Here is a 15,392-nt window from a genome sequence, read left to right as displayed (position 1 = left end):
GGTCCTCAGCTCTACCTCCAGCCCCACAGATGATTCCGTCCTCAGACCCAGCTGCCACAAGCCACTAGAGCGCTCAACAGGGTGACACCAACCACCCTCCCAAGGGAGAGACAGGGATGCCTGGTGGTTACAGGCATGCGCTGTGGGGCAGACAAGCCTGGGTTCAGACCCAGCTGGGTCACTTATTAGTCATTTGGATCTTGCATCACACACAGTCTCTCTGAACCTTTTACCCTTGTTATCGGGGGAGTAACAGTAATACCCACACCATCTAGGGTTTTGTGAGAATTCCGTAAACTGGACTCACTCAGTACAGCACCTGTCCTAGTCAACACTCAGTGACAGTGATTTGCTGTTGTTAATGTTGTCATTATTACTGCCGATCCTCAAACGCCCCTTCGTTCTAGATCGTGCACTTCTCAACCCTGATAAGGACGGTACTTATTTATTTATATATATGTTTAGACAGCTCTTTCAACATAAATTACCTCTACAAATAAATAGCGGAGACTGTAAGTAACCTGTGACGGGCAGTACGATGGGTGGGTTACGGGATCAGCGGCCCGGAGTGGACTCGCAGCACTGTGAGCGCACGGGTGACTCCGGTTCAACCGGCCAGCTCTCCCCGTCCCTGGGGGGCTTCCCACCGTATCTGCGGTGGGGTAGTGCACACTGGATTGCACATGCTCCCCTTCGGAGACCCCACTTTCGGGTTTCGTTGTCTAGGATTCCTGAAAATCTCCTGAACGCAATTTCAAAAGTCTAACAAACACTTGAAAGCCAATGGATTCTGTTTTCTCCTCTCCAGCGGGGGAGGGAGGCTGGGATCTCAGAGCCAGACCCGCAGCCCAGGGCTAGCAGGTGCACGGCACCTCATGGCATTCACTGGTCACCAAACTCTTGGTTAGTGTCTTTGTACCTCCAGGGGACGTGCAACCGGTGTCTCCTTATTCAGCATTTGCCCCAGTTTCCCATTTGTTTTCATCCTACCGTTCTGCACAAATATCTTTACCAAATCAAAGAAAAAAGCAGTTTTTCTCAGTTTCACGTTTCATGCACGCAAAGCAGGAACACAAGTAATAATACTAGCCCTCACGATGTTGTTGGATGGGAGTGACTTGATGTCAGGTGCAGCACTCCAAGGGCCTTTCTCAGCTTTAGCATTTACTCTATGTACCCCCACACCCCTTTCTCAAAGCCTCAGCTAACGAAAGGAAAATCAGTGAGCTCCTTAGACACTGAAGCTCTGAGCCCACAAGGCAGAAGCATGCAAAGCCAGAGGGAACCGACCACAGAAGTGAGGTCTCCCATCGTTTCTGTCTGCTCGGCAGCAACACTACTCATGGCCTCTCCCCACCCTGTGAGGGGGGCACGGAGCCGCCACCACACATAGGCTGGGGGACCAGAAGCCAGGCGACTGAGATGGAACCCTGGGTGGGGCCAATCTGGCCAAGAATTCCTGCCTCCACGTTCCGACACTGCTTCCCTCTGCTTGCAGGCGGACATCCCAGCCAGCAGCCACCTCGCGTCTCCTCAGAGTGGCCTGGGGAGGAAGGAGATCTAAGGGTGCTAAATGGGGCCTTCCACGCGGTGTGCAGCAGACCTGGGCAAGATGCCACAAAATGCAATGAGACAGCGGCGCTGGGGACGTGTTGGAAACTTTCGAAAATGCTGCAAAAATATCTAGCATGTCAGAGTAAGTGACATCTCAGCAGGACAGCAGAAGACACACTCACTGTTTCTGAGGCCCAGGTGGCAAACACGGAAAAGCCTCCTGAGGTTACAGGCCAAAGGAGGAAGGCAGGAACGAAGAGGGGGACGAGGAGGGAGGGAAGGCACGAAAGAAAGATGAAAGATCAGTGGACAGAAACAGCACGAGAGACTGGCGACCAGGATTCTGGTCATCTTTTCCCATCTACCTCGAGCTGGAATCTTCTTTGGACAAAGTAGTTTTTACATAAACATATTTTTCCTTTCAATGCAGAGGAAGCCTGTTGTTTAACAGTGTTTTAATTGGCCAAGAGTAAACTCAACTGAAAGAAAAACCGAAGAGAACTTGAAAGAACTATCCCTGTTTATCAACAGGAAGCAACATGTACAGAACACCCAGTATGCATCCACCACGGAACGCACTAGACCCTTGGCCCGTCATTTCACAGGCTAGAGTGTCCTCTCTTCTTACAGATGGGAGAGCAGGTCAATACGGGGGGCCTTAAAACCAGAACTTAAATCCGAAGCCTCTGGGATTTCTAATACCTATGAGACCACTTTTATTTTTAAGAATTTTTCTCTCTCCACCCATTTCATGGGAAACTCCACGCTCTGCTTTGGAAATCATCATTTCGGTGTCCCTCCAACAAATTGCTTGTAACCAGATAGCTCCTCACATTTTATAATGAACCCTCACCCACCCGTTCAGTTTCTCATTCGCTCCTTCCTTAGCAAGGTGGTGAGGGCAGAGGAATCTGAATGTGAAAATCCCTCACGCTGGGAAGCCCCAGAGAAGGGTTCACTGCTAAACCCATCACCTTTGCCTCGCTCCAAGTGGAGCAGATCCTTGTGGCAGGAAGGGGTTTTTATCGTGGGCTATCACTGTGGTCATTTACTGTGATTCCCTGGAGAAAAGGTGAGGAACCAGGGACCAGGGCAAAGCGGCCACCTCGAGAGGGGCGTCCCTGAAATGCCACCCACAGCCCTCTACCCCAAGAAAACCACGTTTAGGAAGGTTACCTCGGTGCAGCACGATGTGGTCAATCATGTTGCGTTTGTATTTGGTGTGATAGAGGCAGAGAGGACAGCGAAGATCTTTGGGGCCCTCCTCGGGAACCGCTGAATGCCCAGCTTCCACGTGCATAGTAAAAGCAGATCTGGAAGAGAGGTGGGGGAGAGAGGCGATGAGTGTGACAAGAGAGCGTGCCGTTCACACACCCCCTGCTTGAGGGCCCAAATCGTAATCGTTCATCATGTTTGCTCACCACAAGCTCCTCGGTCACTCATCCACTAGCTGAACCCTGTCACGCAGTGCTAACTTCCTTTTTGAAAATTTTTGCCACTTGGCTGGGGTCAGGGCTTACTTTGAAAAGAAATGGACTTCCCCAAACACTTTATCCTTGAAGATGAGAAGCTGTCTAATAAAAACATAAAGCCAAAATCCCTATGAGAACTTATTTCTCATTGTGCTTGGAAGGTGAGGGACTAGAGTAGGTTGATTTCCCAGTGGCCTGTGTGACTCTGCGCAGGTCAGGGTGGGGAGAGCAAGTTGCTGGGACATCATGGCGGCTGATGACCAAGTAAATTAAACTCCCCACTGTTGTACCACCTTAAAGGTGGAAGGCTATTGTTGCCTTCCCCTCCATCCTTTTCAAAACTTCATCATTTACAAAGCCTTCAGTGTCTCATAAAAATGGATGAAACCAAGAGTCTAATGGGCAAGGTCCCCTTTTTATTAACTCAAGTGCTTCTCTCTGGGGAACATGTACACCTGTCAGTAGGCCCTTGTTATCTGGGTCTTTAGCCTTTTCTCAGTTCTAAGGTCACATACATATTTATCTGAAAAACAACTGAACCCAATTAATAGTCAGAGAGGTAACACATTTCCCATCAAATCCCAGCAACTAAGGTGTTGGTGGAAAAGAACCTTGTTCTCCTTCCGACTGTTTTTTTGTTGGCCGTGAAGCCTACTTTTGCCAGCCTTGCCGTGTGGAGTCTGTCTTGAAGTACTAAAGTGGCCTAAGGCTCAGGTCCTGACTGCAATAGGAAGAGATAATAATAGCTTTACCCCTGTAATAGAGCCATCTAATATTATATTATTATAATAGCTTTCTATGACATTATAATACTTATTAGTGTTTCCTTTGCGCCAGGCACTATTCTGAGCACTTTAGATATATTGGTTCATTTACTCCTCATAAGAGTCCTATAAGTGAGGTCGTATTACTATCTTTATTTTGCCGATAAGGAACAGGAGACACAGAGAAGCTTAGGGACTTGTCCAAAGTCACACAGCCAGTCTGTGGCAAAGCTGGGATTCAAACCCAGGTAGCCCGGCTCCACCTTCTGCACTCATATCCACTAACCTACACAGCATTGCACAGATGCGCTTAAATCATGAGAGTCTAGATGACAGGAAGCACTCCGTTCTTTGAGTTCATCATTCTGTTACACACAAGCGCAAAGGTGGCTTTGGATTATCTCTTTCTAGATAGGAACAATCTCTCTACAACTGCTCAGTTCCAGTCTTCACAGTGCTGGAGTCTTGTTTCTCTGGGTGTCTTTTGACAATATGATCTTGAGAAATAGGAATTTTCTATAAGGGTAGCAGGGAAATCACAATTGCTGGATGTTCTCTCTTGGCTTTGACTTGGCTTTCAAAAACACAGATTTCTTTTTTTTTCCCCCAAAGACAAATTTAAAAAAGGGAGGACAGTCCTCCGAAGGGAAAAACACTCATTGCTTCATGCACTGGGCCAGAGAAATCCCTTACCACGATCTCACACTGCTTGGCTGCCCACTTGCCCTAACATTTGAACTCGTTTGTTCTGATACAGCGAGTGCTTCATCCTCAACCCCCTTCCACAAACCCCAAAGCAGCCTCTGGAACCAGCCTCCTTTGGTGAAGACTGGCCCCGATCCCTGTAGGATCCCGTGGACAGGGCCTTCCCCGAGCTCCGGGTCGGAGAGCGCAGGGAAGAGTGTGGTGAGGGGCGGAGCACGCACGGCCCCCTTGTTTTTCGAGGCGGTTCTCCATGCCACTTACTTAAAGCCTGTGTAAAAGGAGCAGTCTTTGCACTTGAAGAGCTTCTTCCCGCCATGCTTGTCCCTGTAATGGCGTCGGATGCTCTGGATGTAGCCAGAGGAGAATTCACAGAATTCGCAGTGAAGAACAGCCTCGGTCTTCTGCTCGGCACCCCCGGCGGCCCCAGAAAGAGGCACGGGGCTGACGCGGCTGTTGTTCCTCGCCAGCGCGGCGGACTGGTAGTGGTTCAACTGCTGCTGCACATCGGGCGGCTCCGAGTAGGAGGAGTCTGCGGACAGACGGGGAAGATGAGCCGGACACCGGACGCCGCGCGGCTCGGACCCGTGAGAACCCCGACGTTACTCGGGGCTTTTTTTTTCTTTCTTTCTTTCTTTTTTTAGATGACTACGATCCACCTTTCGTCTTCACTGACATCCTACGACCCAGATTTTATTAAGAATACGACTCTGAGGGGAAAGGTTTCAAAGTGAAGGAAGAAAGTCAACTGTCGTCTCAAGGAAATGGCGGCGCGGCACCGGCCGCCACAGAAGAGCCAGCCGTCCCTGCAGGGGAGACAGATAAACGCGCGGAAAGCACGCGGGCACCGACGCGGGAAAGGAAAGTAGATGATGTAATATCGCCGCCTCTGCAGCCCAGAATTATTCAAGCCAGCCCCCCCACAAAAAAGAAAAAAAAAAGGTCTTTAACAGAAATGCTCACGCACATGGCACTCACAAATATAAAAATGTTTTATGCCTTCACAGTCAAGTGATTTAAAATTTAAAATCTAAAGATCTAATAGTGTTCTCCTGGAATGGATGTTTAAAGCTTAGTCAGCATTAAGATGGAGATTTATTCATAAATCCCATTAAAATGAAATTCCAAATAAGTTTCCCTAAAAGGTACTTTAAAGTTTGCAACGCGGAGGAAAATGTCGGAAATGACGGCCATAAATCTTGACCCTGAGGAGCTTCAGTGGCATGTGGTGGAGAAATCTGATCTGGAAGGGAGGTGGCAAAATCTCGGTTTCTTAAAAAAATGAGAGAGAGAGAGAGAGAAAGGGCTTGAACCTTTTCCCAACACGCTGCTTTGAACGTTGAGGCTGCGCGTCGGACAACATTGTCTTGCAGAGCCTACAGCTGCCTATGACCGACACAGATGAGGCCGTGAATACCACACAGATGACTTTCAGTGCAACTTTCCTTGAAAAGAAAACAAAGGGCTCTTTTTTTAAGCCTTTCAAAAAGCAAGGGGGAAAGGGGATAGAAACTGTACCAGCCTCCTCCTGATTTGATGGACACTTAATTTTCCAAAGCACGATTCCGCGAGGCAGGACATGGAGGAATTCTGTAAAACCCGTATTTGATGAAACCAGTACCATCCAACCCGTTGGCCTCTTTGAGAAGAAAAACAAAACCAGAGCAGCCTCCCTGATGGTGAGGCCACCTCCTGTCTTCAAAATACTAAAATACCTTCCCTTCTTGTTCTCCTCCTCCCCCTCCTCAATTCGTATTCCTCAAGATGGAGGAAAAACCCCTTTGGAAATTGTAAACAAACCTGCCACACACACAAGAATAAAACAAAAGGACACTTGAACAATACCTCCGAGCCTCCATGGGTTCATTACCAGGTGTAAACTGAAGACAAAGGAAGAAAGGAATGACACAACCGAATTCATTTGACTCAAGGCTTTTATCTCTGGTTTCTTTATTCCTCAGCCCTAGCTGATGAACCCACTCAGGATCACAATAATGCAATTGTCAACTTCTCATTCTTCCTTTCAGTAGCAGGTTTGTTTACCACTGCACGGATTGTTCAAGATGTTTTCTATTTAAGCTCTCAAGACTAGTTTCTGCTTAAAACTCACGCACAAGGAAGCACAAAACACACTCAGCCTCTCTCGTTAACACAGGCCTGAGCTGCGGGTTGGGCACTGCTCCGCCAGCATCCCCCACAAGCCACTGTCCTCTTGTTTGCTCTTCGCTCTGCAGGATGGAAATTCTGGACCAACAAGGCCGAAGCTGGGTCCCGCTGCCCATGAGCTCTCTGCCGCCCACCAATCTACCCAGACACCAAAATGAGCGTCCCAAGGAATGGCCCATTTCTCAAAAAGCAGCCTCCAGCTCCCTTCAAGACCCAGCACCCAACTCGGCGAGTCCTGCAGGCCAGCATGGAGGCTGGTCGTCACCTCAGACACGGGCCCCCGACAGCTTCGGTCCCCTTTACAGAATTGTAAAGAACCCCGTTGTTCAGACTCTGATCATAAGCCAGGTAAATTCATCTTCCCCTACCTTCCACCCGCCCCAACTTCACACCTGCTCAAATCTCTTAGGGAGACTCCCTCCTTCCCTTGGAGAGAGTCTCCTTTGATTTAACACATTTTTCTTGTCTCTAGGGTCTATTGCATTTTATTCCATCCATCCCAAAAAACGAATTCTAAATTTTAACTTCGGTATATATATGTTACATGAAACTTGAAGAAACAGAAATGCAGGAAGTGGTGAGGGAAAGCATTCCAAGAAAGGGGGGCTCAGCGCCCTTCCTTCGTAAATGGCGACGCAAAAGGAACAGCCGTATGTACCGTGCTATGAATTCCTTTTTCTTCCTGGTTAAAATCAGATGGACAGGTTTATTCACAAAAATAGGCAAATCCCACCGCTTAGGGTACATTTGTAATAACGCCCAGGTTACAACTTTTTGGGTCTTCTTAGAGCTTTACTTTCCTCTCTGGTGCCAAGACACACTATGTCTCTCTCATTCTCTCTCACTTGGGAGTTTGTGAATAATGTACAATTTTAGCACTTTGGGCACTAAAGTGACAAAGACGTGAGCGTGTATGATTCCACCGATCTTAAAAAAGCCCACTTGCTAAGCTACATAACATTCCAGCTCGTTCACGAGGCACAGCCTGAGGAACAGGAAGAGGGTCGTTTTTGTGCCCAGGTTAGAAAGGCAAACAGATTGTCAGTAGTGAAGGACCCGTCACGGAGGTTAAAAATCATCATTAAGACTATTTTCTTTATTCCGAGCTTATAGAAAGTGAAAAAACTCCATGCTTTCGACAGCCACGCTTGCGGGCACTGAGAAATATAGCAGTGGAAGCACAGGGCTGTGAATCCAGGGGGAAACTGAACACAACATGGCCACCCAGGTCTTATCTTTATCACCTGGATGGCCAGTAATCCTTACAGTGGAACCAACAACAGACACCAGGCTGGTCCCTACGTTCCTATCCCAACCCTGAGACATGCCTGCCATCTAGGAGTTTAATTCTCTGACCTGTGACTTTCTTTATATGCAAAGTTTTAGAAATCAAATTATCAGATACAGCTATAGTTGTAAGGTAAATCTAAGTCATGGGTAGCTATCCATTTTGTAAACAGTCTATAAAAATAATACTATTTTGTAAAATCAGGATCAAACTAGAATTTTAGCATGTACGGTCATGGTACTTACAGACATGGGTTTGGGATTTATTGAACGGCTAGCAATTAACTCCCACAACGGTGTGCACTGTAGGTTCTCATCCCAATTTCACCCAGCAGGTAGTTGAGGCGGTTGGTTATATGGCTAGTAAGAGGGAGAGGTTAGATTTGAACAACGGTTCATCTGACTCTAAAATCTGAGTCTTGCCCATCAGGTATCTGTACCCAGTAGTGACCTTGGATCCCGTGATACAAGTCAGAAGAACGAGAAAGAACATCTGAGTGGTCCATCAACAATAAATACATAGCAGAGAGGAGAAAAGGTGGCAGAAAAACTGAAATGGTTGAGAAAACAATATTAGAATAGACAGAAATGAAAACAGAGAACAGTACACAGGATGTGAAAGAAAACACTAAAATAAGCCTTTCAGAGCATGTGGGGGAAAAAATAAAGCAAGGTTCATGAGGGAAAAAAAAGAATATCCAAAATTTTAAGATGCTTTATAAAAACAAAAACATGGGATCATACAGGAGACAAATCTATAAGCAGGCCATGCAGGAGAACACAGCAGATACCCAGAATCTGACACCCACCGGCCCAGGCTTTCATAGATGCCTGATAAATTGCCCTCAAAGTAACACTGCTCTGAAATTCCGCAGGTGGGATTTGGCTGGGAAAGAAAGGTGCATGGATGGGAGACGGATGCTTTCTGGTGGTCTTGGACAGGCTTTTGAACCAGGGAAAGGGCTGGATTCCAGATGAAACCTCCCAGCACTCTCACTTAGCCATGATCCTGGAGAAATGGAAGATTCCTTCTTGCTACAGTCCATCTCCCACAGTGCCAGCCAAAACCAGGTGACTATCAGTTCAAGGGTTTTTTTTTTTTTTTCCTTCTTTTTTCTCTAAAAATTAGCCAGCACAGAAACAATCACAAGAAATTTGATTTTATAAAGGCAAATGACAAACAAGTGAACTCTGGGAGTATAATAAGCATGACAGAATGAAGTGTTCTTGAATATTCTGAGGCTACAAACATGTAGTTATTTATTTATTTTTTTAAAGATTTTATTTATTTATTTGACAGAGAGAGAGACAGCTAGCAAGAGAGGAAACACAAGCTGGGGGAGTGGGAGAGAAAGAAGCAGGCTCCCAGCAGAGCAGGGAGCCCGATGCGGGGCTCGATCCCAGGATCCCGGGATCAGGCCCTGAGCCAAAGGCAGACGCTTAATGACTGAGCCACCCAGGCGCCCCTATGAACATGTAGTTAACACCCTCTTAGTGCCAGGCTATGCGCGGGCTCTAGGGAGTCAAAGTCAAAGATGACACGACGGCTATCTTCTCAGAGCTGGGGTCTAGTGGAGGGGCGAGCAGAGTTGTTGCGACAACACAGGCCTTCTCCACGTCTGGCAAACTTGTTCCACTGACTGAAGGAGTACAAGAGGCAAGGAGAACAACTGAACAGTAGCAGGAGAATTTAACTATTGCAAGATTAAGGGAGACACAAGGAAGAGTAAGAATCAATTGGCCAGTAAATTGTGGGCACTGCAGAGGACAGCCCCCTTAGACACTGACTGATCCAAAAAGGAAGCTGTACGAGGAGATCAATTCTCAATTTTCTGCAGCTCCACGGAGAGGATGTGAGCGAAGGTACAAAAGTGGCAGAAGGATCTTGGCGCCAGCAACCACACTTAATTCTATTTGAGCTAGATTTTCCTGCAGGCTTTGGGAGGCAGGCTCTGTGGTCAGCAGGAACCAAGTAGCAGGAGAAAATAAAAGACAAAGGACCTTAGGTAAGCAAATTAGGGGTGCGGGGGGGGGGGTGCTCCAGTTATCTCCATTTGTTCAGCAAATATTTACTGAGCATCTAAGTCAACAGGAGACTCAGCTCTGGGGCACAGGACTTGGTTCCTGCCCTCCAGCAGCTCCCCGTCTCAGATGGACACATAAATAACTGACTGTGATAAATGCAAAGACATAAACGTCTTAACAGAGGCAACCACAAAGAGCTAGTGGAGAAGAAGCAAAATCGGTACGTGGTGACTGACGGAATGCTGGAAGGAGGAGGAGGAGAGTGTCAAGAGAACCTTGAGTGCCCACGAATAACTAGGAATGAAGTCAACACTAGACATGAAGATGCTGGAACGTTCAATTCACCACACTTGCATCTTAAGTCATAAATAGAAGTGAAATAACTCCATTCTTATTCACAATGAGAAAACGCCACTTAATTCCGAAAGGGAGAAGGAACGAAGATCGGAGGATGACTCTGAACGGAAAAATACGTACACCTGAGACCGGGGTAGACTGCATGAGGGAGAATTTAAAATCTTCTGAAGTAATACAGACAGTTCAAAATAATGCCTGAATTGTAATTTTCTTTAGAAAAGCAGGTGATTTAGGAACTCAAGTTTGGTAGTAGAAGGAACCAGAAATAGAATACTACCTGTGGATAATTTAACTGCAAGGATTATAAATATCCAAAGTATGGGACCCCAAAATGGTGGAAATACAGCCCACTATTTCCAGTCAAGAAGTCACAGGAAACTGGAGAAGAGCACACTAACATCTAACAAGAGAGCAATTAAAGATGTAATTTAATTCCTGAGGTGACAGCCAGCTGTAGGGCCACCACAGACCAAAGGGAGACACTGCTTTGCCTACATATGGACCAGGGGCCTCTATCCACGCCCAGTGGTCTCCAGCTCAGCACCCCCAAACAAGTTCTGTTTCAAAAAGGGACAGACTATTGCCTTGAAAAGCCTTCCCCAATGCTTCTGAAAAATTCTAGTGGCTTCTCACAGCCACCAATGCCTCAGGCTGGACTAGTCCACCCAGTGATCTCTGCTTGGACCTACTTTACTTAACAGCCAGGAAACTTCTGGAATGCCATGCAACTTCTTGCACACAACTGCTAATAAACGTAGGCAAAAGACAAAAATAGCCTATGTGTTTTCACGTCTGTTCTAGTGACCCAGGTATCTGTGGGGACGAGAGAATCCTGCCTCCATGAGAAACCCAGCTAGCTCTGAGATGATTGAGTCTTCATCTAATGCTGAAAAAAGATGTCAGACTCCTTAAACCCAAGGCGCTGAAGACCCACCTCCTCTTTGCCCACACTTCTCCTTTTGCTGTTTTCCTCCTTTGCCCACGTGTCTGAATGTCAGTGAATGGGTCACCGCTTCGTTCCAGTTTCCGCTGCGAGATTCTTCCTCCCAACTGCCCTTGGCAGCAGCACTTGAGCCAAGCACCCCGTCCTAGAGACCTGTGTCACACTCCGCTCCAACCACTTCCCTCTCTAGCCTCCCCTTCCCATTGTTCATTCAGGCCCTCATATCCTGCACAGGCAGCTCGAACAGCCTCCTGTCCGGTCGTCCTTCCTCAGATATCTGTTCTAGTCCAGACCTACAGGCCACACGTTATCTCACATGGTTAGGATAGGATGATGCCGCCGTGCCCAAAGGCGAGACCTTGATTCCTGAGTGCAGCACGCAGAGCTCTTCAGTGTGGCTCCAGAGCAGGAGTTCAGCCTCACTTCTAGCTCGTTCCCAATTCCCAGTTGCACATTCTGCCTATTTCACCATTGGGAGTCCTTGACCAGGGCTACCAAGTAAGTGCTCTTCCTCCTCTTTTTGTCTGGCAAATACCTACCCATCCTTCCGAGCTCAGCTGAAATGTCACCTGTGATGATTTTTCCCAACAATCCAGAGAGGATGCTGCTCTCCTCGGGGCTTTGTCTGCATAGGCACATCGGGATTCTCGCCCTGATCTCATTACACCTCACATTACACTCCCACGTTCCCCTAAGCAATCTCTACCATCACATCTAGCCAGATCAATGCCTCTGACCTTCAAACATCCTGACCCAAGAAGACCGATGGCAGTCCTGTCTGGGCTGGTGCTGCGGGCCACCCTCCAAAAGGCCCATCCATTCCTGCTTCCAACAGTTGAGCTCATGCTAACAACAACCCACTGGATTTACTCCCAGACCTCTTTTTACCTGTTATATTTGCTACTGAGCTTGGTCGATGTAATTAATATGACCTAAAATGATGAAATATGGGCACAAAGTGTCATTTCTATGAAAGCTACATTGAACGCTTTGGAAAGACTTGATAAAGTCAAGTTGCTAAAAAAAAATTTCTGTCAAATTATGTTTTGGCAAGACCAACTATAAAAGATTGAGAACATAAAAATCTAGAAGGACTGTGCTCTAAGACTGTTCCACAAATGTCTAAATTACCACTCTACTTAAAAGAAACTGGATCTGGAAGTAGCACATGACACAGTGTAGGTGCCTGTGGTTTATGCAAGAGAGGAAATGGGGAACTTCAACTGAAGGACTCCAATACGTACACTTGACCTTACACCACAATCCTGGTGAATGAATCTATTTTGCAGGTGAAAATAAAATGCATAACGCATTTTAAAAAGGATTCCCTGCATTTAGGAACTTTCACCTCTAACTGGGAAGGTAGGTATTGATTCCATCAAATAATAGAGTCTCTACTGTATCAGTCTATATTTGCTCCCAATTCTCTATTAATTCGGAAAATATTTATTTGAGAGGCTCCTATGTACCAGGTACCTCTAACCACTTGGGATACATGAGTGAAAAAAACCAAGGGTCCCTGGGGAGCTTACACTTCAGACGGGCAGGAACGGGACCTCACACGCTTTTACAGCCACAGATACTCACAGTCCTTTCATAAAGAAAGGTACTTAGGAAACAAAGGTACTTATGAAAATCTGGCTGGATTGAATTTGTGGACAACTTTCTTAAATCCAGGCCTGCCTGTCCGTCTATCCATCCAACCACCACCTATCATTGTAAGTTATGAAAACAATACACTGTGAAGGTGATTCACAGACCCCAAAAGTTTACTTATTTAATAAGTTTTCTTAGGTTCTATCTGAATCCTTTTGAAACTTTCCTGAACGCCCTTTGTTTCTCAAGATACCGGTTGTGTACTTCATGCTATTAACGCAGAGCAGAACTTGGCATCCAGAAGAACACCTCCAACTACAAACCATCAATGCGACTTTCCAAGCGATTCCTTTGAAGGGTCTCAAAAATGCTCTCTATCTGTGGGCCACTCCAGAAGAAAATCGTGCTAGAAACTAAGCTATGGAACACGAGCCATTTCAACTCCTCCTGGATAGTGTCTAAAGGGGAACATAAATCTCTAGAGGCAGCCACGCTATTTTATTTCCTTCTTTTGATTATGCCTTGAAAATCTCCAGGCCAAGGACTCCGGCACCTCCTCATCTTCCATCATCAGTGGAGCTCTCTGGCTTGGATGCACAAGATTATGCTACAATGGCCAGGGGACAATGGGCGCTGCATGACTATATATAGGAATTCTGGGCTTGGTTGTCATGGAGGCAAATGGAAAAACAAACGCCTAATCCTGAAAATAAGGTTGAGGCCAAACTTGAAGGAAACACACTTTGAAAACTTCCTGTCATTCTGATGAGTAAAAACAAAACCTTGAAATATGATCAGGGAATAGATGAGAAAAAAAAACAAAACAAAAAATTAGTCTTCAAAATGACAAAAACAGAAAAAAAAAAGGGGGGGCTATCTTCTCTTTTTGAGAGTTAGTGTCCCATCCTATCGAAGTTCGTTGCAAGGGTCTCAAGACTTGCAGTTCGCCAGGCCCTAGACTTGGGGGACAGAACCATTTGTCTCGCTGTGGTTTTCTGCAAATGGCATCGCCACCCACCCAGTCAACAAAATTAGAGCAAATCCTCAATTCATTTCTCTCTTTCGGTCTCTGTGCTCAATGAGTGGAAAGCCCTGCTGCTTCAGCCTTCTGAACGGCACTTCCTCTGTGATCCACTCACTACTCCACGGCTCTGGTTCGGGCCGTGTGACTAGTGCATTAGCTTCCACTGCAAAATGTTCCTGACAGGCATTCTATTTCAAGTTTCTTCTCCTCCTAAGATTCCTTTCTTTTCTAAAAGCAAACATGCCCTTCACCATGTCTTACAGGAAAAGATCCAAACTGCACTGTTGGTGCTCCCGCCTTCCGTACCGTCCCAGACCTACCCCACCCCACAGCCACACTGCTGCCTGTCAGCCACACGGAAGGCTCCGAACATTCACTGCGCTTTGCCTTCACCGCATCATTCAGTCTTGCAATGCCTTTCTTCTACTTTTCAGCCTTCTCAACTTTTACCATCTTTCAAAACCCAACTCAGTTCAAATTTGCCATCACTATAAACATCTTCCTTGATCTTTCTAGATACAATTATTAAAATTCCTACTCATGCTCAAGATGGGGCACTGGGGTTAATTTATTCTGCCTCTGCCAAACTAGGATCTCTTTGCAAACAGGATATCCATCCATCCATCCATGCATCTGTAACTTCTTTAAAGCTCATATCCCCCAGAACTTAGATGGTCTGGCCTAAAGCAGGTGCTCAATAAACATGTTACTAAGATCCAAAAAGAGTTCTAACTGAAAAAAGTGCTCTAGAAGTCCAGATTTAAAAGGAAAATCCAATGAACCAAATGGCACGCTCTTGTTGGGACACTGAGGTTGACAGAGGCTTCCCATTGAAACACGGACCCACTTTTACTGAAACAAGCCTGGATCTTCTTTAATTACTTGGAGAATGGCTTCTGGAACATTTGAGAGTTTGGATGGCATGAATTTCATAATCCATGGCCATTCCAAGAAGCCAAAGGCATGATTTCTGCTTTTGACCCTAAATCGGCTATTAAGTCTAAACTACCTGGGAGCCACTTCAGTGGATTCCATATGCAACTCTATCCTCCTTTTTTCCACCAGGGATGCGCACAGAGGTTTGTAAGATACACAGGTGTAACTGAATGGGACGTTACTCTTCTACAGTCAACTACGGCATGAAAATGGAGCCCTCTGCAATCCATGAGAAGGTATTCATGGATTCCTTGCACACAATTATCACTACATTTTCACCGTATAAACTGTTCTACCAATTTTTCTCTATCGGGAGCTCACTCTCATCCCAGGTACATAGCGTACAGAAGAGGCATTTTGCATAAAGAGTTCTGGCGGTTTGGTAAAATAGAGACAAGATGATTTCCTGTTCCCCGGCCGGTCCATGGAGAAACAGGAAGAGAACCTGGGGTTCCTGTGTGCCCCAGTTTCAAAAACACGTTCCTTTTCTGCCACAGTCATTAGCAAACATCGTAGGTATTCCTTCTGCACTAAATGTTATTTGTAACTCAAAGTGTGTGTTCTTA

The 15,392-nt window shown here is 46.3% G+C and overlaps 1 protein-coding gene across 1 annotated transcript in view; it reads right to left on the bottom strand.

Annotated features, from left to right (window-relative positions):
• The window catches only part of ZNF462 (zinc finger protein 462), a 133,329-nt gene that overhangs the window by 29,444 nt on the left and 88,493 nt on the right, over positions 1-15,392 (bottom strand). Inside the window, 2 exon segments of the mRNA XM_057313646.1 lie at positions 2,731-2,867; positions 4,757-5,024. Of these exon segments, the coding sequence (XP_057169629.1) occupies positions 2,731-2,867; positions 4,757-5,024 (405 nt within the window).

The sequence above is a fragment of the Ursus arctos genome, unplaced genomic scaffold (assembly GCF_023065955.2).
Source record: "Ursus arctos isolate Adak ecotype North America unplaced genomic scaffold, UrsArc2.0 scaffold_18, whole genome shotgun sequence".
In the NCBI taxonomy this organism is placed as follows: Eukaryota; Metazoa; Chordata; class Mammalia; order Carnivora; family Ursidae; genus Ursus; species Ursus arctos.
Note: the sequence above shows the minus strand (reverse complement) of the source record. Positions and strands in the feature narration are given on the sequence as shown.